We start from the raw sequence: 22,472 nt of genomic DNA, 5'->3' as shown, positions 1-22,472 counted from the left end.
GCATAAAATCCTCTTCCATGCTGGAATTCTTCATGTTAGTGGTGTTCTCCCTGGGGACATACACAGGCACAAATCTCTGGGTTTTAGCGGGCAGGCCTTCTTTAATCTGTACTGATCATTCTGTAAGCCACTGGCTAAAAAGCTTCTAGTTTACATTTTTGTCTTTATTTGGCAAGTTAAAATAAGTCTGTTTCTTTGGAAACCCCCATTGTGTCACATTTCAGAAAACAGTGAGTTAACCCTTCTCTGCCAAAGTAGAAGGCTCTGTCTAGAGAAGACAGCCCACACTCTGCAGGCTCTCAGTACAGTCAGATCCATTTCTCCACACGCAGCCAGATCTTTCTTCAAGTTCACATTGATCAACATCAATGAAGTCTTCCAGGGTTAATGTTACAAAATCCATGTGAACGGCACCTACTTCCTTAGCATTAGTTAGAAGATCTACAGACAGGTAGGATAATAACCAAGCCAAAAATGGGTAAAGAGGCTGAATTTTCTTTCATTAGTTACACGGCTATGTAGAAAGTCTGAAAAGAGTTGTTCCAAGTTACATACAGGTGAAAAAAATCAATTAAGTACTTCTAAATTAAGAGATGAGTTTGCTTGTTTCAAACTGTCTAATGTAGGATTGGTCTAGATAGAACACAATTTTCAGTTCACTGCTAATATTCAGCAAATCCTCAAACCAAAGATAAAGCAACTGTTTGAGTGAGAGAAGATCAATGAGTCTCCCATGAAGACACATCTTTAAGTATGAAAAGTGAACGATCAGGACATTTGTGTGTCATTTTTCAAGTACATTAAAGATATGGAAGGAAGCTTTTTATCTACCAGAAAACCACTGATAGAAAAATATTCATTTCTTTTTGCACATCGTTTAGACAGAACGTGCTGCTTTTAATTTGCATTTCTATCCCAACTATGATTATAGAAAAGGCACAATATTCTTTTGAAACAATTACATGTTACAAGATGTGGTCTTTTACTGTCAGTGCTTGAACGAGGCTATCCTGGAATTCTCCACCATCAACTCACTATCTTAAAATACACTTTTTTCCAGCACATGAAGTATTTGAAAAGATATCCTCACAACATGAATGAAGGATATCTCTGAACCAAAAGCTTGTATGAAAAGGAAAGCAGCTATAGTTGTTTTAATAGTAGGTAAGAATTCTGTACCTTGTCTCTACATAAGATTGACTGTTATGAGACTTCTTCCTTGTACAGAGAGAAAAATGACCAAACTGCTATTCAGTAAAATAGCCAAGAATGTTTCCAAAGAACAACCTTAAATCTCTAATGTTCTTTGCAAAGCCATTTCACTGTGGAGCTCAGAAGTGTTCATGTATTTAAAAATACTCACAGAAAAAGAGTAAAAACTATGAAGAATCACTGCCATTCTGAGTGTCTCTAACTACCAAGTAAGGCAAACAGGTTTTCAGTTTTCTGAAAGCAGCAGCATTTTTCCTTGAAGAAAAAATGAACAAAGAAGTTATTTATAACTGTCTCAAATGAGAAGTGTCAATAATTCTTCACATTTTGCACTGTATTTCTGATGTTGACTCTGATGGCATGTTTATTGCTCTGCTGTCACATAGTATGATAGGAAATTTTTGCTCATATATTTATAACACTGGATCTTTCAGACTGTATTCTAGTTTAAATATAAACTATAATAGTTCTAAACTTTTTCCTAGTGGAAAATTATGCTTAAACATAATCTTGTCTCATGATTGTCTTCATTGTCTGGAAACAATTGAATCAAATTATCAAAATATTGTTTTTCACAGGTGGTAGATGAACTATAAACAAGGCAGAATTCAGTGAGACATAAGCAAACCTGCCAACAACCTTCTGTGGACTATCTGGCTGCAGTGGGCAACTCATTTGAACCCAGTGTTTAAGGGTCAAGGAGGAGTCTCTTCTGCTTCCGCTTAAGCCTTTGAGAAAGCTGTTGATGAAATCAAATTAATAGTACAAAAGCCTAAACATTTTCTCTCTCTGAGAAGCACAACTGAAATCAGAGAAATGTTTCTATGTTGGAGGAATGGATTTGTCCTCCTGAAAAAAACTTCCATGATTTATAATAAACAAAATGCACCAACAATGTTTGGGGAATATTATTAACACACAGATACTAGCATCTCATCACAATTATTGCAACAAACATTACAAATTCATTACAGAAATAATTGATTTAGACCACAAAAAAATCAGACACAGGTAATCTGGGTGGAAAGCCTGGAGATCTGCAGGTGCTCAGCAAAAACTGAAAACTCACAGCTCAGACTGCGAGTCTTTTACTTGCAACCATAACTGCTGTTACAAGATTCAAATAAGTGGATATGGCCAAAAATGTTTATATTCTTCTCATACAGTGCAATTTAGACTGATGAATATAGGACTCCACAGACAAAACAGCTTTGTTTGCAGAGGATAAAAGCAAGATTTAGGCACTATTTCAACCCCACTGAAGTTTATACTGAAGCCGATTCTTTTTTCTCCTTTTATACACAGACAGGTAACATTCTGACTACAATCATACTTCAAAGCATTGTGTATTTGGATTTTAACATGAAGGTTGGGTGACAGTCCTTACACTGAATCCAAGGCTCCTTGAGTTTTATGGCATATAAAAATCTCTGTATTCTCCGTTTTAAGTTGGAGCCATTTACTGTCTAAGAATTCCAGATGTGGCTTTAAAGCAGTGTTTTCTAACTTTCAGTATAGTTGCCTTCCCCCTTCAACTTCAAAATGGTATCAAGATGAGATTTCTAGGACAAACAGCTCTGGAAATGTTGAAGGCATGATGCTGGCTCATGCATATATATATACTCTCCCATAAAGAAGAAAAAAGTTATTTTAATAAAGACTAAATAATGAAAAGGGATACAGGTAAAAAAAAAATCCTAATACCACAAGAGCAGACACAGAGCTCACAGAAGACACAAAGAAAACCCTTCAATGGACACTTCAAAAGCACAGTAAAAATCCAGCTATACTCATAATCAAAAAGTTTTTTTGTGAAATGAGAAAGCAAATTCAAAAAAGGCTCTGCTATTTCAGCCCTCAGGCTTTCTTCAAGGTAAAACAACACAACTGAGCAGAAACCTCAGCACAGTCTTCCTTTAAATCGCATGTTTACCTGACACCTGTTTGGCTGCTGGTAAGGAACTCTCATATCCAATGAACTGGCCATTGAAGGCTTTAAATATACCTGTGGCAATCTAGCTTCTGAGCTCCATCTTGTAAAAAAACCTCTAAACATGAAAAAATGGAACTAGAGTCACTCTCCTCTTTAATAGCATCTAAGTCAGGCATTTTGGTAAGCAAGTTTCCAAGACCAATTCATAAAGAACAACTCTGAGCTATCAGTTGCTTTTCTTCTGGCATTTAATTCGGCCAACTCACTCTAGGCTGAAGTCCCCATTATTTTACAGTTGGCGGTGAACGATTCTGTGTCAGGTTTGAGGAGCAGAATATCATTACCACACATTTCTTACTAGTGTTCAAGCACCACAGCAAATCCCATTCCTATAGATGGATAAACAGGCATACATGCAAAGTTCAATGAAGATTCAGTTTTCATGTTATTTTTTTCCTGTGTTTTCTCCTGTATTAAGTGAAGGAATAGCTCTTCCCTTTTCCTGTCTTTGGAGATGGTGCTATAGATGCAGTAAAACTATCTTCTGACTCACAGGGAAGCAGAGATGAAAGCTTTTCTCTGTGTTCCTACAGTGCCTAGCACAAAAGCTTAAAGGTTCATGACCAGACATACAACAGATGCTATGTGTGCAAATACTGAAAGTGACACATAGATGCACTTATTTTTGAAGTTATCAGTGTTTACAGGGAAACGGGGTAAAACACTGATTAGCACTTTTAATCTGTCAGGAAGGGAAAAGGATCTGGACTACTCTGTCAGTACTGGGTCAGGATGCTCAAAGTAACTTTTATTCTTTTTGTGGCATGAAAACACAGCAAGTTTAACCTGCGTGACTCACCTGTGGAACTTTTTGAAATTAAGGAAATATGAAATGCAAGGGACGTCCAAACTCAACCCAATTACTGGCTACACAGCTCATGGTACTCCTGATCTATTTCCATCACCACTATCACCACCACGCCAAGACATCTGCTCATTTCCTCCCCCTCCTGACTTCTACTGAATTATTCCAGATATAAAGGCTTGGTTAGCTCTAAACTGCATCTAAAACCACCTGTGACAGTCTACATAAGGTAGATCAATGTAGAGGCAGGAGGAACATTTTTCGACATATTTTATCTTAATGCACACAGTAAAACTCCTCTTGACTGTTGAAACAAAATGACCTTTAGAAAAAGGACATACTTGGAAGAGTGATTTTGCTGTTCTTTGTAAGAAAAGAACATATCTACATAACTGCTTACATTCTTGATTCATGTACATATCAGTATTTTTCCAGTAAAAAAAAGTTGTTTTAGGAACTGAAGAAATGAGACAATGGAGCATGGAAAACACATGAACTTGGAGAGCTCAGTGCCTGTTCCAAGACTCATACACAGTTTTCTCCCAAACCCAACAGACTGCCTTTCTGGGCAAAGATGTGCCCAGCAGTGCAGGCAGGAGCATCTTTTCCCAGCTGGAAAGTTAGGTCCTACTTGTCCTCATATCCATCACATGGTTCAGGAGTATTATTACTTTTGTATGGCATGTTCCCCAGGCCATCGCTCCTTGGTGACAGAGCAGGTGTGGGAAGACAGGTGATGGGTGCAACAACCATTACCTCATTAGTCCTGTTGCTGTCTCCTGGAAGACACCCAACTGTTGTATCAGAAAATCTTCAAATCCCATAGCACCCTTAATGAAGTTGAACCTACTGAATGTTAAATACAGAATGTCAGGACCAGTCAACTGACAATGCTACCCACCGAGATAAGGCAGAGAAAAGCTAAAGAAAGAGAGAGACTGGCAAATTACTAATTTCTGGGGTAGCCCTTTCCTTTAAGTGTAGCTTCCTTAAGTAAGGCAGTTGCAGACAAGAGGAAAAACTTTGAACTCTACAGCGAAAACTCATATGATACAGGAAAATATTGTTGTGTAGAGCAAGTCCTGCTCACAAATCACACAGATGCTCCTGTTCTTAATCAGCCTTATACTGGGAATGTCATGGCTGTTGGCTTCAAGTTAGAAAAATCCTGAAGCTTCTTTAATATAGACCATTGCAAGGAATGCTTTCCAGAAGCATGGTAACAACAGGGCCTCAGCATCAAACCAGCTAAGTATGAAAACTAGATCTGCTTGTTATCACTGCATTAATTTGCTTGAAGCCTTTCCTGCTTCTAGATTAACTTTACAGGATGATTCACATTCATGTGCACCACTCCCGCCTATCTTCTGGACTTCATACAGCACATACAACATTTTTTAAAACACAAACATCTGTAGACTTTCACCTGTGTTTGCTATTCTGCCAAAATGTTTTCATTGTCTTTCACCATAGCTAGCAGAAGAATCAAACCTGACAGCAAAGAGTCCAAACTCCAACTTCCAACAGCAAATCCCAATTAGGCAGCTGATAACTCTTGTTCACCTTCACAGTTAATCTTGAAGTTTTGCATTAACAGCTGCACACAGATAAACTGACTCTTTCTTCTCGATTTCTCATATCCTACATATTGATACAATCCAAAAAGAAAGCCAAGTTTGAAGAAAATCTGTTAAACAATTCTGAAGAAACAAGCTTTACACTACCAAAGCACAGTCTCAAGTAACTGTGGTTTGCTAATAAACATATATTGTTTTTTCCCAGTTCTGTCTTACTTTCTATCAGAGGTAAGAATCCCACTAAAAGATACCTTCTGCATCTCTTCAAAGAGACAGAGGAAGAAAAGAGAAGGAAGTAATTCTCAAAGCATTTGTCTTAAATACTACTGTGAATAAGTAAACAAAGTTTGCAAGCAGCATTCGTCCCATTCATTAAGCAGGTTCACCAACCACAACCTTCTCCCCATCCAAAAAAAATCTAGATGAACATATGCTTCATCCAGGCTCAGTAGCAGGCTAGTATCAACATTACAAAACCAATTTTGAGCTGGTTCTTCCTATATACACTGTTTAACAGCAGAAAAGTAAGTTTCTGTGAGAAGGGTAAGAGACAGTTTCTAGCTTATAGGCTAAGAGGGGTTACGACTGTTCCACTGTACCTGCAAATGCTTGAGAAGATCCCAACAGGTCAGTATTACTTTACACTTAAAGAAGTGTTTTAACTGTTCTTTTTTGATGTTTTTCTTTAGCAGTTAATGTTTCACATATTGAATTAACAAACCTCAGGATTTTTGAAGAATCCTAGAAGAACAACATATGCTTTGTCTTTCAAGCAAGAAAAGCTGAATCAAGAGATTACTCTCTGGAGACCTTGAAAAATAGCCAGAAAATTAACCGCATTTGTACCACAGGAAATGCCAAGATGCAAGAATTTTTTTTATTGCAATAATTAAACATGAATTAAAAGCCATACGTTTTTAAGTTGTAGCAGGCTGAAGAAGTATACCTTGAATCAAAAACTGGCAAGTTATATCAAATGAAATAAAACATTCCCTACTGACACTTACGGCAACAAGCACACACACAAAAAAATCTGTATTAGTTATCAATTCAAAGTGAAAAGTAGATATTTTCTTTTATTCATTATTTGGCCATCTTTACAGGTCCACAGCAGAACAGAATCACTGGACAACTCAATGAACTCCAAAAATAAACAAAGAAAGCAAAAAAGTTTAATTATGCTAAATAAAAATCTCTGCTTTTTGATTACATATAGTGAGAAATTAATGTTAAGTGCTTTTGGAGATGATGATGAGATAAAGATGAGGACACATCCATGGATGGTTTAAAACTTATTTACTTTTTTTTATTTATAGATAATTAATCCATAATTAAGGGTCTAACCATTACGTTTTTTCCTACAAACTACTGAAACCAGAAACTACCCAGCAGCTTAAATAACATATGAAAAAAGCTGCATCTATTTAACAGCTGCAGAACTCATAGGACAGAGGCAGTAAAATATAAAAAAAGACGAGTTAAAAATCCTACTGCAAGAATATTAACTGTAATAAAAGAGGAGTCATTAAAACCAGCAGCTAGTTAGGTGCCAGGACATAATAGAACCCATAAGGACAGGCAGAGAATGATGCTAAGTTAGGGAGAAAGAGTCTGTTTTCAGAGAACTTCCTGACAGACACCACAAAAAAGCAACATGAACGGTGACTGTGTGGTCCCCTTCTCGTAAATAAATCAGGCGTCAAAGGTTGATCTGCAGTTAATAAGAGGCCTAAGCCTTCTCCAAGGATTTGTAGTATTCCGTCAGCACAGTCCAAGCCTTAGGAGCCATGAAGCCTTCCGGCGGGTTTTGTCCTTCTCGAGCCAGCTTGCGCATGCGGGTCCCCGATATAAAGTCAAAGTCTTCATGGCTGAGAGAGTAGGAGTAGGGGCAAGGAGGGAGAGAGAGAGGAGCGAGGGGAGATGGGAAAAAGAACATATATTAAAAGCAGGCAAAGTTGCTTATATTCCTTCTGCTTTCTTGATACTTTATAAATTTCTTCTTGGGAGTATAATGCTGTATAACAACTATCATTTCCAGAGGATTGGCCAGCAATGCCACTAAATCTCTAGAACATACACTCTCTACAGTATTCAGCTTAAATAACTCCTGAGGTTTAGCAGCATGATCCAACTGATCTCTCGTGGACGGAATTGAGCCTCTGCTTTCATCTAGCCTGGCTCACTCTCTGTGAGGAAAGAGGGAACTGCTGCTGAGAGAGAACCATCTCCTCCACCTCCTGTCTCAGCCCCGTTCCAAGCAACGGCAGCCATCCTATTTTGTCCCCCCCCCTGCCATGGCAGCAGACCAGCTCTACGTGCTGGTTGAAGGTGGTCATTCCAGTGCTGGTTGAAGATGGACATTTCAGTGGCACTAGAGAATGTGAAAAAAACTGACATTGCATGAAATCTTAGTGAAGGACAGTTTGCAGAACAGAGAAAGTAAAAGCCTCAGAGTCTAGAGGTAAGCTCCACAGCTGTGCCATTGCAAGCCACTGAGCATACATATCTACATATATAAGCACATATTAATAATATGGCACATACAGTTCAAAAAGAAAGAAAAAACCCAGGGGAATAATAAAAATTCCTTCTCTTAAAGATCTTTTTCCCTAAAAAACAGAATTCAGTTGGACAAATGCACAAATGAACAAAGATCAGGATTGTTTATCATTGTTAACATGAAAATCTAAATTAACTTCTCAGGTATGTGGTCATAAGCAGCAAAAGTTCCACAATTTAAATTCTTACTCCTCACAGGACTGAAACAGTAAAAGCGAGATAAGAATGCCAGAGTTCTACCAAATGCTCCAAAGCAAAAAAATATTTATTTTTAAATTAAATAAGCAATTTTACTTACACCATTTGCCCAATTTGCAACATATATGCATGACTCATTCTTTACTTGTCTGTTTGAAATAAAAGCCAAGTATTGATCTCAGATGCACATGCCTCAGATAGAAATAAGAGCCAAGTGTGTGCATCAGAGGGCAGAACCATGCTCAGTAGAGTATGGAAGTTAGCAAGATGCAGAAAGCATTCCACAGTTCCCTTTCACAAAACCACTAGCCCCATAACTTTTTTATTTGGATTGTATACATTTACACAGCAGCACTGCCATACATGCTTTTTTCTTATTGCACTCAGTTCAGGACTGTGGGTTCCTAAAGTGTCACAAGGCAGAAAACCCTACTTTGCTTCAAATCTGCAAAATATAAATTACATAAAAATGAAAACTTAAAGTTGATATAAGCCCATGGGAGAAAAAGTGCTGTCACTTCTTTATAATGCCTGCAAATTTTGTTCCTTGGCAGAGAGATGCCTACTGTTCGCTAACACTGCTTGAAAGTAACTTGCGTTCTTTGCGAAGAACTATTTCTATGAAATACATGTGGGGGAAGTGACAAGATCAGGAAGAGAGGAGTAAAGCAAGTGTTATAGAGTTTCTTCATGTGTGGTTTTCTCTACAGCGTGGCAGCAATACTGAAGTTTGAGCATTAAAAAAAAATGTTAGCTGCTTTATGCCCACCACGCCTATTAAGTTTTCAGAAAAACGCTCAACTTCCTCCCATGCCCTACAAGTAGAATAATGGATCTAAGACAAGAAATTTAGATATGCCATACAAGTTTGCTTCACTAAGACCCCCAATTCCTTTAGCTTCTTCTTATCCCTAGTTGCATAAAAAACAGCTCTAAGAATTGGAGATGTCAAGAAAGAGAGAAACTGGAAAAAAGCTAAGGAGTTCTATAGAAACTATAAGAAAAGAAAAGCATGAGTGAGGTTCGTTTAAGAAACTTACTATATTCAGTACTGCATAACATTCCTAGAAATATTTTTAAAATACTATTAAAAAGTACAAAAGTACCAATGAGACCCTTTCATTATCCCAAGCTTCTCCTTTGAAGAGGTTTTTCTTAAAAAAAAAAAAACAAAAAAAACAAACAAACACAAAGCACACACACACACGAAAAAACCACAAACCACAAAACCTTAATTAATAATCACTAGAGTGACTCAGATGGACCTTTGGCAATATAGACTGTATGTTGAAACAACACAGTAATTTTTGCCTCTTTAAAAAAACCCTGCATTTGCAGTTTTATTGTTTCCAGTTTAATCTACACTTTCATCTATAAAACAGAGTATCTGAGTAACCAATCAATACTCGTTGTCTTTAGTAACGGCAAAAATAAAATCTCCTGAATATCACAAACAGATCTCCATTAAGCAGAAATACCTTATTAGTACTGACACTGTGGTGTGATGTGAATCACAAGTATTTTGAAATAAAACCTATCAGTATGAGTAATTTGCTTTTGTGGAAAAAGAAATTGGAAAGAAGAGTCAAGTAATTTTGTTCACAGTAAATTTTGAGGACATTAGGAGTTATTCTACATAAAATGAATCTGAGCAGAACATGAGAGGGGAAAACATTTGACCATTAAAGCTGCAATGAAATATAAATATCAAAGCCATCCAAATTCCATTCTCAAGTGAGATTTGGAATGACTCTCAATGAAACCTAACCCAAGCCTTTTCTGAGCATGGGATTTAAAAGCCTTTGAAATTTTTTATTTAGTGGCTACTGAAATTAGCTTTCTCTGAGCCACACTGTATGTTAGTAAATGCTTGTAACATTGATTTGACCTCTTACTACCAATTGGGTTTGACTGGTATTGACATAATATTTTGTGCCAATGCAATTAAAAACCTTCTCCAAAAGAAAGAGGAAAAAAAAGCAGAAATAAATCCCCAACAAAAACTTGTCAACAGGAACCCAGGCTTGAAATTTATTACACTGAAACTGTTACTTGCTCCATGGCATAGCATCCTAGAGCCCTATTACACTCAGTGTGGAAAAAGCCTTGGAATCATAGAATGGTTTTGGTTAGAAAAGACCTTTAAGATCATTGAGTTCAACCATCGATCCAGTCCTACTAAGTCCACCTCTAGACCATGTCCCTAAGCACAACATCTACTCTTCTTTTAAACACCTCCAGGGATGATGACTCAACCACTTCCCTGAGCAGCCTGTTCCAGTGCTTGACAACCCTTTCAGTAAAGAAATTCCTTCTAATATCCAACCTAAACCTCCTTTGGCACCACTTGAGGCCATTTCCCCTTGTTCTGTCACTAGCTACGAGGAAGAAGAGACCGACCCCCACCTCACTACACCCTCCTTTCAGGTAGTTTTAGAGAGCTATAAGGTTGCCCCCTCAGTCTCCTTTTCTCCAGACTAAACAACCCCAGCTCCCTCAGCTGCTCCTCGTAAGACTCGTTCCCCAGACCCCTCACCAGCTTCATTGTCCTTCTCTGAACACATCCCAGCACCTCAATGTCCTTCTTGTAGTGAGGGGCCCAAATATGAACACAGTATTGAAGTTGCAGCCTCACCAGTGCTGAGCATTGGACTCAAAGGACACTACAAACCATGCACAGAAGATTAAGAACTCATACACCAGTTCATTTCTTTCTTTCATTTACAAGGATTAATGTTTTAGTCTCTTAAATGGATTTCCCTTTTTTTGTGCAATCAGTAGTTATTTTTCACTATAATACCACAAGTGACTCCAGCAACAATGGCAGTTCTTCATGCTTTGTTATGAACTCAAACACTCTAAAAGCACTGTGTCAGGCTAAGATTTCAAAAAACTTAACAGTTCTTGTGACAAAAAGAAGTTATTGCCAGCTAGCAACTGGGAAATGGCTGCATGAAGATGCCCACTGTCCTACAGGACCTCTGCTGTATTGAGGTGCCAGTACAGTACCTTAATGCAGTGAATTAGGAGACATTTTCCCACTTCAACAATTATTCCCTACAGGTTTAATCTAAGTATAAAACATATTATGTAATTGATTTTTTCCCTTGGGAGCACTAAAGATCAGCCATAATCTTGGGAACCCCGACCTTCTGTTAGAGTATCTGGCATTGTGCAAATGACCTTCTTGGAATTCCCATTCTCTGTGGAGGGGAATATCTGGTGCTCTCAAGGTCTCAAGAAATTACTCTTAAATACAAGACCTGTGATAAAAGTACAGACCACTCATTCATAGTTTTGCCAATTCATAAAATTTTCTTTTTTGAAAGAAATGTATGGAAATAAATTACTTATTCACCCTGGCCTGGCTTCAAAACAACTGCCATGTCCTACTCAGCTGGTAAACTTTAGATCCAATTAATTCCTAGGACAACTCTCCTTTTTTGGTTTCATGCTTCCTCAACAGCATCTTTCATGAGGTGAAATCTAACCTTACAACCCTTTTCAGAAGGATTTTTCACTGAATTAAAATTTGCCTTGGCAGCATCAAGTTACGACTTACAACAGGAGTCAAACATTGTCCCTTACAGTGTCAAGTCTCTGTTATGTCCATCTACATTATGCCTTAGGAATGCCCCATGATGCTGAATGAACCAGCTAGTATCGGCTATGTTCATCATCATGAACCATCATGGCCATCATCAAACTCTTCATGAAAGCAGAACATAATAATGTGATTAATATCAACATATGCAAGCAGATCTCTACCTGCTGTGAATGAAATTCCTTTCTGAGTGGCAGGAGGGTTTAAGTCTTCTGAGCTGCTGTAGGGTTTCATTGTATCCTAAATTATGCACCAATGTTAATTGAGAAGCCATATTAAGGAGGACAGCCAAGTGTGCTTATCTCAGCCTGTTAGTATCACTTTAAAAATCAGGTAACCTATCAAACGAATTTGGGAACAGTATGTACTAGTTGGAACAGCTGTCCTGTAAGTATAACTTGATAGTATTAAAACAGTCATGACAACCATATTAAAAGTCCTGGAAATAAAGTTAAAATCTCTCCTCTTCACAGCTACCCATGCTTCATTCACATTTTACAGAAAGCATGAACAGTCTGCTTCAGTAACCTTACTTACGGGTTTCTTTTAGCCAAAATGATCTCATCAGTTTTCTTTCAGTACCAAAATAAAATAAAAAAATAAATAAAAAATTTCTATTTTCCAAACACTGCTGTGGCTTTTTAAATTGCCAGACTAATTTCCTTTTTTAATTGAGTTTTTTCTCAGCAGCAGTCTGTGGCTGCATTTTATAGGACTGATCTTCTGTAAAGAATTGGGAATCTCTGCTCACCCAAACAACTACTATTATTAAGCCACCAATCCCAAATTACACTTGTCTGTGGTAACTGAGAGGCCTTTTTGGCTGAAGAAACACACCAACTGCTTTTCTGAAGGGATTTCAGCATTGGGTAGGAACTTTCTGGGAGGTGGTGGTGGTTTTTGTTGGCTGCTTGGTTCTTTGATTGTTTTTTTCTTTACACTTTAACACTGGTTCACATATCAGACACACACTTGGAATTTCTCCATTATATCTAGAATTCTTCCTACAGACTTCTCCAAAACACTTACACACTTTTCCAAAACATGTTTGGACATATTCACTGAATCACAGAATGTTAGGAGTTGGAAGGGACCTCAAAAGATCATATTCAATTATTGATGCAAAATTCTATGAACTCTAAAAAAGTAAAAATGGTGATGAGCAAAGGACTGTACCAATATTCATACTAGTTTCTACATGTATTATTTCTTCAGAATGCTATGCAAGTGGAAACTCTCAAGCTTTCCACAGAAACTTGGATTCAGCTTTCTATCTCACTTCAGCAACAATAAAAAGGGAAAATTTTTATTATCCTCATTTTGACCAAAGGGAAATTAAAATTAAGCTAGCTCTACCTGTGCTGCTATGTTACTTCAGACGCATTCCTCAAATCCTTTTTCTAATTCTTAGTTTTAGACACATCTTTTTAAAAAAATGTATTTTAAGACTGCATTTCCATGAGGTGCTAAGCCTATTTCCAAGATGTCCAATGAACAACTTAAAAATTGTGGTGGCTTCATGAGAGAAAATACAAATATAGTCTCAAGCCATTGGTTGTTCACAGGTCTCAATATTTTAAAGGGTAACTTAAGTCAAACAAGTTATACAAGTTAAACTTTGTGCACCACTCTGCAACTATACTCGCTGTGCAGCGAGTATAAAGGATTCTATATCAGTCTCTTCTTACCCCCTTTCCTCACATGCAATGCTCCCTGATTATCCCTGAATGCAACCAGGGTATCTCTGCCTTTCCTTATAAACAGGAGTACCTGGAGACAGAATTGCTGCCAAGTGACTTCAGCTCCAACACACCACCAGAGCAGCTCAGCATTGTTAACCAGCAGCGTAAGGCCCTGACACTCAAAGTGAACAGACACAGAATCATAGAATGGTTTGGGTTGGATGGGACCTTTAAAGACCATTTAGTCCAAGCCCCCTGCAGTAAGCAGTCATGTTCTCCAGACTGCTCCCAAGCAGAGATACCAGGTCTACTGCAACTCCAAGGGCAGTCCGTGGGGGAACATGGTTTGGGATTACCTTCAGAAGCAGAAAGATAATTCGCTAACATCAGCAAAGAGCCCAACTGCAATAATCTCTGCATCTCTTTGCTGCCAAGCCAGGTGTGGGTTCCAACTGCCAAATCAGAGAGACATGCAAGGTAGCAGATGGTGTACATTATGGCTTCTCACAAGCACCTTCCTACACAGAGGAATCTAAGAGGGCTGAAAGAATAGAAGAGATGACCACTCAGGGAGTGAATAACTACTTCCAGCAGCTAAGATACACAGCTCAGCTATGTTACCACTAATACAACCCACTTGCCATAACCTTCTGTGCATCCATTAGTTATGTAAATTCCTGAATTGCCTAGTTGGCTGTCAAGTATCCAAGCCTCAAAGAACTGAGAAAGGTGCAATGGAAATCAAGTTACCCATTTCCAAAAGAAGTGGGACAATGCTTCTATGCATACAACCCCTTCCCCACATTTTGATGCTGTGTTCTTTCACCAGGTAAGTGGTGAGCTCAGGAAAGATTTCCACAAACATCACTATTTCACACCCACGGGTCTTCCACCAGTACTCATTCTCTCCTGTCTCCAGACAACCCTCTATTCCCTGCCATTCTCCTTACAGAATCAAACACCACATGGTCCAGGAGTCTGCCACATTTTTGGGATTACACAGACTATCTTGAAGCGCAGCCACCTGCACCCACCCAAGCTCTAACTCTGTCTGGAGCCTACCAGTGTTGTGCCTATGGCAAGCAGGAGCAATAATGGCTCCCTGCGGGTAGACTGCACGTGTCTGCATTGCCATCTAGAGGATTGCTGCCACACTCCAGTCCACCCTGTAGTTTACAAAGGGAAGGACAGGACAAATGGTCCTACATTCTGACAGCAGCTGAGCAAAACTGCACACTAATAACAGCATGGTCTTTTTTCCAAGACTGACAGAAACAGAAGAAGAATGCCTCAAACCAAAGGGTCCCCACAGGCACGATGAAAGGATAATAGGGTGTGCATATTGCAGTCTGTGCCAAAAGGCCAGAATTATTTTTTTTTAATCATTTGCTCTGGCTAATGAGGTACAATTTTACTCTCCTTGATCTAAATCAAAACTATCCTGCTAGGAGCACAGTATCAATGCTCACAGAATCAATATTCTTTCACAAAGATTTTTCTGTTCCACATAATGGAAATGCTGGCCTCTCACACTGCTACTCCCCTTCTATTCCAGTTCATTAAGAAGTGACACCCCAGTATAAAACTCTTCCACTTTAATCTTGGTGTATTTATCTTCTAAAACTTGCTGAGTTACTTGGACAACAAACAGGACAAATACCCATAGTATCAACTACAACAGCCTTTTGAACTTAATGTTATAGTACATACAAGTTTGCATAAAACAAACAAGATTTACATCACTCTCTAGTTACCATGCACAGCAATGAGGACTTCTAGAGCATCTGATATAATGAAAGGCACAAAGGTAACAAAGCGTTCAACAGCTAGCCAAGAGGCAATATTTTTAGAAAAAGACTTTCATGTCATATAAGCTAAGAATACCATTCCTTCTGATTTTATCCCTCCTAATGAGAATACCATATGCATCAGGACACAGGTCTGATCTGACACTACTGTTCATTGCTTCACTTGAGATAAAAAACAAAACCTGATGCAATGCATCCAAAGAAAAACTTCACAGAACTAGGGGGAACCTTATGCTGGAACACTGCCTATATGGGAGGAAGGAGGAAGGAGGAAGGAAGAACAACTTCAGCAAACTGCAACTGCTAAATAAGCCTCCCTGATTAGCTCCAATTTTAAAACATCTGCAGTGTAGCAAATCATCAAATTTCTAAACACATATGGATATCAGAGTAACACACAGTGAAACTATTTTAATTCTTGTCAGGTTTCAACAGATTTTCCTTTCTCATGCTGCTTATGATTTCTAAACAACAGAAAAACATACCATAAAGTTGTATTTAGTTATGTAAGAAAGGCTAAAACTTTGTGGCTTTTAAAAATAAAAGCAGACTAATTCAGGTGCTTGGAATTTACTGCTGAAATATAAAACAGTTACATAACTTACAATCAAGGTTAAGCCAGCACACTATCTACAAATAAACATAGCTTATGATAAGAAAGACACGACCTGCTGAATAAAAATTGGTGGTTGATTGTCACAAGCCACAGTGACATCCTTGAAGACTTTTATGCTCAGTGTAACTGTAATAAGCAGCTGACGAACAAGAGATAAGAGATGGGTACATTTTTACAGACCAATCCATCCCATGCAGAGTTCATGCTTTCAAAGATGAACTGTGTTGTACAGACATACTTCTTCAGTTTGAAGCAGTAGGAAATAGTCAGAACATAAAACATAAGTTTTTTTAGAAAAACATCTTGCTCAACAGTTTGCATTTCAGCACTAACTTCAACTGCAGCTTGATGTAAAATGAAAGTACAGTTCAATATCTGAACAAAGAGGTTGAAATTAAAATGACAAATCATCTTCCCAGTCCAAGTCATTGGCACCACAACAACACACACAGTGAGTTTTGGATTCCAGTATGCCACATGAGTGAAAAATAATATTGGAACATGCAGAAGGTGAAACTACCTGTCCTGTAACCAGAGAAAAGAAAAAAAAGCCAGCAACAACAAAACAAAGCCAAACAGCTTAAAACCCTGTGACATACAATGGACTCAGGGCATAATTTTGCATTATTCTTAAGCATAGCAAATAACTATTTGTCACCCTCTCTTCTCCAATATCTTCTCCTTGCTGCAGTCTCTCACTTTCTCTTCTATCATATGTGATACATATCTGACATCTGAGAAGCATATTTAGAAAGAAAGCTAATCTTACCATTCTAATTAACAGTAATATTTTTCTGTGTATTTAGCAATTTGTGCAAACATGTTCCAGAATTAGAGAAACTCCAGTACCTGGGAGGAAAAGGGGAGCTTCCAGTGGCAGCTAAAGTTGGATCAGGTTAGTCATGCTGTGAAACTGCACCCTACCATGCTGAAGTCAAGTTGTATTCATGACCTAAACCCACATCTAAACACTGCCATCTTTGAGCAATACGAATTTCATTAAAACAAATTTTTTTTTTAATGTGGGCATGAGGGTAAAAGACAGCTATTGCTCAAAAAGCCTTAAAACAAAAATAAAACTTACTGATCAGAGTCATAATAATCCATGCACTTCTTTTTCTTATTATAAGCTGCAACTCTGAAGGGTACAATTTCCAGTGCTCGAAGGCCTGGAGCCATTGTCAGCACTTTGGCACCATGGGTTGGTTCATAGAGATCTTTCCCAGTGTCAGGGTGTGGCATCCCTGCTGGATCTCGCCCTACAATGTAGAAGTTAGCTCCTGCAACCATTCTTGATCTACAGTGCCACTGAACCTAGAACAGAGACAGGGAAAAACAGTTAAAAGAAGAAAACAGTCAAAATATGACCCTTAAAATGTGCACACATTGTATAATTACCACTTATTCCCTAATCAGACATGATTTTTACTATGGAGCCACAACAAAACAAGGCATCAATTACATGAATCACCATCGAACTTACAGCTAAGACATACTATTCCTGTTTGATTTGCAAATTAGGATGCTTAAGAAGTTACTTTAGCACAGTGTTTGGAACAGTGTAATCAGGACTAGAAATACGGAGCTCATCCCTTTCTTAGCTCAGTTCTTCCTCATGTTGTCACCCTCCAGCCCTTTCCTTTTATATAAAATACTAACACAAAAGCAACTGCTTTGGGAAGCTTAGTGGGATCTAGTCATAATTACGGTAACTTCTCTAAAAGACACCCTGTCCAACAGATAGCTGTCAAACACATCATCGTAAGAAAGACAAGCCAGGTTACTTAAACATAGCGTTCACGAGTGATCTGATCAACCTATCCACACATTAAAAAAGAAAAATTACTATGCTTAGCATTTTCACCTGATGCACGCAGCAAGGATGTTGCCTGAGGCAGGACTTGAACACTTAGTCTGCATTGATAGTAATACCCAAAGGAGATGTAAACTAGGTACATACTGCACATGAATGCTTGGAGCAGGCTTTCAGAGCACTAAGACTGCGTAGTTATACCACAAGCTTCCAAGATGAAAACTGTTAAAGCAACTCTAGTTTTGGTAAATATTTTGTCACTTTTTTCCAATCATTTTGAAATAATTTGATTCTAGCATATCTATATGAACTAGGGAGGAACAAATGTCAAAACCGGGAACTTCAGCTTTACTGAGTTTTTGCTTGGACGAACCAAATCTTATATTTCAAGTATTGTAAATACTGACAAACAGCTTTCCCACATTACTTCACCGCACATTTCAAAATTAGTGGTACAGCTCGGTTACTACTGAAAGTAGCAAAAAGAAAAAAAGACTTCAATGGAAATTCTGCAGACTGTTCAATCACTTGCACTCTACAACCAAAGAAATGCATTCAAATTATTTAGAAATCCATCCCTCTTACTAAATACAGTGAGAGGATTTTTTTTTCCTCCCAAACAAATTGGAACAGTTGGAGCAGTTCATGAAGAACTGTAGCCCATGGGAAGGACTCACGTTGGAGAAGTTCATGGAGGACTCTCTCCTGTGAGAGGGACCCACGCTGGAGCAGTGGGAAGAATGTGAGGAGTCCTCCACACGAGGAGGAAGGAGTGGCAGAAACAACATGTGATGAACTGACCGCAACCCCCATACTGCTGCACCTCTCAGAGGGGAGGACATAGAAAATTCAGGAGTAGAGTTAAGCCTGGGAAAAAGAGAGGGGTGGGGATGAAGGTGCTTTAAAATTTAGGTTTTATTTCTTGTTATCCTACTCTGATTTGATTGGTAATAAATTACATAATTTTTCCCCAAGTTGAGTCTGTTTCATCTGTGATGGCAATCGGTAAGTGATCTCCGTGTTCTTATCTCGACCCACAAGCATCTTGTTATATTTTCTCTCCTCAGTCCTGCTGACCAGAGGGAGTGATAGAGAAGCTTTGATGGGCACCTGACATCCAGCCAGGGTCAGCTCACCACAGTTACAAGCACAGAGTGGGCTATACACAGGAAATTCCAGCGTACCACAGCAGCTAGCAGCATATTTTCTAAAACTACTCTAGCATAGCTCAGAAATTTAAATTTAACAATATCATTTGGGTTAACAGCAAGTATGAACTCCATTTTGAATACGACAATTTAGAACAATGCAAACCACATGTTTGAAACATAAAACTAGCAGTTCTTGTCCCACTTCTACACATCCATACTACTTCAGAACTTATTTACTTTCCTAAGCAGGTGAATTTATTGCATTCTGATACGGAATTTTCCATTATAGAAAATTGCTCCTTTGAATTGAATTGAAAAATGCTCCTTTTCTTCCAAGGTAATTATCAGGAATGTTAAAAATATAAAAACGCTAAATTGACACTTATGAAACTTGTCCATTAGTATCTTTACAGACTGGAAGGCCACATCCATCCTGCAGATAACTGTACTAAGAGCTGCTTGTTGTTCTGTAAAGCACTTGTGCTACAGAAGCAAATCTGGTACCAATGCCTTTTAAATGACCTATGGAAAATTATTAAAGGAAAAGTATTTTGTTATTACTTGGCTACAAACGTTATTGTCCGGCTGTACACTGAGGTCACCAGAAATGCCATATAGGTTAGGAGAAATGTCTTATTCTTTTCAGAATAAGGATTATGGATTTTGTTTCTTCTCATATGATCATGGATACAAGACTGAAGTAGAAGATCTATGTTAATACTCATAAAAGGTCTATGGGGAACAGCACAAGATTTCTTGCAGTCACTTACATACTTCAACTGGATCTGGACTACAGTTTTTTCTCTGGACTAAAAGGTAGTACAAGCTCTGTTTGATCAGTCAACTGGCCAGTAGAAAATAGGTGACACCAACTTAATTTAATTTCGTTTAATTCCATTCCACTGGTGAGATCTATCTACCAGAAAGCTACCATGGAGTTAACCTCTTGAGCCGGGTCAGAATTTGAACTTCCTGTGACTCATGGGCAGGGGAAGAAGGAATGACATCAAGAATCAATATCTCCTAAAGGAACTGCTCTCAAATGAGAGAACATTCATTCTCTCTGCTGCTTCTCACAAGCCTCTAGGGATTCCAACCCAAGACCTAGACTCTGAAGAAAGTGTTGCCAAAGAATTATTTAATACAAAAGCCTTGAAACAATTCTTCGTGGATTAAGTTTGCCAAGAAATAAACAAAGCCTTTTTTTCTCCTCCTTTTTCTAATTTGTGTGTAGCCCTCCAACATACAAACTTTTTGATTAATAGTCATAAAACTTAAGTATCTTAACATTCAGGACAACTATCTGGTGCGTTAACAGCTCTTAGAAATTTTTTTCTGAAAAGGAAGGAGGATTAATTCATTATCATACTGTCAAGAAAGGAACACATAAACCCAATATTGTCTCCCACCATTTCCAGCAAAATCCTCCATTATAGAAGTTTCTTCACAGAAAAATGTTTTGATTGATGACAGAGAGAGCCTCTACAGTCTGGTTTCCCAAGGAAAATTAGTCTCCTCTCTCCATTAAAAAGAACCACAACGCAGAAACATCAGGCATAACACAAAATACTTTAGTGCACTATTAAAGCGGTTTGGTTTTGTTTTAAACTCTTGATGTATTTACCTCAGTTGGCCCAGCATACATCATGGGGGAAGGGAATATAGCCACCACTGTTGTTTCTGGATTCAAGATTCCCTCCTCCAGTACTGCAGCATGTTGCTTCATGCGCCACATGAGAGGAACATCATCCTCCTTTGTCCAGCCTCCAAGTGGATGTAAGAGTAAAACTGGGCGCCGGTAGCCACGTTCCAAAAGCTGCTTATGAGTATCCTGCATTAACAAAGCATGCCCATTGTGCACCGGGTTGCGTAACTGGAACGCAAAGACAGCATCTATGGAGAAAAAGCAAACAAAAGATATAAGGAAAGCAAGTTATTTTATCGGAAGTTGTACAACCATAGGAAAAAAAAATCTTCAAACAGTACAATCTTTCCTCTGAATGCTATTAAACATGTATAATTATGAAGGATCATTATGAAGTTATGAATTATTTTTAAATTATAATCAGTAAGCAAAACTATTAAAACAGAATCATATGAGCATATAATATAAAGTTAAATTCTGAGAGGAAATCAACCCATGCTACCTGTCTTAAAGGGTCTATATATAGTCAGGAGAACAAATAGATATGTTTGTAACAAAACAAATAAAAGGGGATTTAATGTGCCTCAATAAGATTCTTTCACCTAAACAGCTTAGTAGAGTTTATGCACAGAAGAACAAATCAAGGCTAACTGCTATTCCAAAGTATTACAAACCCTTCAACGAAAAAGCCTTGACACAACAAGGATTTCTCCCTTCTGCAAATTAAGATGAACTAAGGCACCCTGCAAGACAGCAAAATCACCATAACTAAGAGGTTTCCCCAATAAGGAACCAAGGAAATACAGAGAACAGGGTTTTATCAGGTATCAAATATACTTATTTAAAGGCTAGCTGAAACAAAGACTGGTAACTCAAACCTGCAGATCCTGGAAATACCAGTCTCCGAAATACTGACCACACTGAAAAAAGACAGGAGCCAATCTCAGTTTCCACTCTTGGTGTTTATCTCTTCCCTCACATTTAGAAGTGCTTAGCAGCCTGTCAGTCACTGCCACAGTGAAGGCAGCATTGCTCTCTGCTTTATAGCATTACTCAGCCTCTTACTTGTCGGCTCAACACAACTGGTTTAGTGAGAAAAACTGTTTTGTTTCTTCTGCAATATAAATCTAGCCATTAGATCACAATTTTTAACTGTGATTCATTCCACTTTGCACCAGTCTACTTGCATTACTGTCATAAGCTTTGCTCCCCAGAAAGAGTATGAAACAGACTTAAAAACAGAAGACCATGGAAGCTCAGCACTCAACCATACCTCTACAGTTGTAGCTGAACTTGATAGTTTTTAAATCCTGTTCTACCACATTTTAGCATCTTCTCTTGCACTAGGAACATACCTGGTGTGTATGGAAAGATCAAATTCAGAACCTCAGGCATTACCAGCTTTTCTTGTATATTTAGGCAATATATTATATTTAGATCATAAAAATTAATACCAGTGAAAGGCAAACAATGCCACCTAAGAAAGCATTCAAAATCTTCATCCTTGAAACAATGCTAGCTCCTGTACTACTGAGGTAGCAGGCACCTGGATAAATCTTCGCAGGAAGAAACAGAAAAGAAAAATATACTCACCAGCATTCATTTCCTTGAATTTCTGTCTTAGTTCAGCTGGAGTGAGACGGTATTGATCAAGCCCATCATTCCAATAGATACGATCAAGGACCTGTAGATCTCCACCTACAAGCCAGTTGCCTTGCTCCATAACCATCTAAGAAAAGAAAGGAAAATCCTTATTAGGATTGGTTGTCAGCTTTTCCAGAGCATCTATAGTAATCGCAATGGGGGCAC

General features: G+C 38.3%; 1 protein-coding gene across 1 annotated transcript in view; it reads right to left on the bottom strand.

Annotated features, from left to right (window-relative positions):
- Positions 1–6,635: 6,635 nt before the first annotated feature.
- PAPSS1 (3'-phosphoadenosine 5'-phosphosulfate synthase 1) overlaps positions 6,636–22,472 on the bottom strand; it is a 36,229-nt gene continuing 20,392 nt past the window's right edge. Inside the window, exons 8-11 of the mRNA XM_010190813.1 lie at positions 22,257–22,392; positions 20,643–20,911; positions 17,139–17,368; positions 6,636–7,455 (exon numbers count right to left, since the gene is read on the bottom strand). Of these exons, the coding sequence (XP_010189115.1) occupies positions 7,317–7,455; positions 17,139–17,368; positions 20,643–20,911; positions 22,257–22,392 (774 nt within the window). The 3' untranslated portion in view covers positions 6,636–7,316. The remainder of the gene's footprint in view (positions 7,456–17,138; positions 17,369–20,642; positions 20,912–22,256; positions 22,393–22,472) is intronic.

This window comes from Mesitornis unicolor, unplaced genomic scaffold (genome assembly GCF_000695765.1).
Source record: "Mesitornis unicolor isolate BGI_N332 unplaced genomic scaffold, ASM69576v1 scaffold5968, whole genome shotgun sequence".
In the NCBI taxonomy this organism is placed as follows: Eukaryota; Metazoa; Chordata; class Aves; order Mesitornithiformes; family Mesitornithidae; genus Mesitornis; species Mesitornis unicolor.
This window is presented reverse-complemented; position numbering and strand designations above follow the sequence as displayed.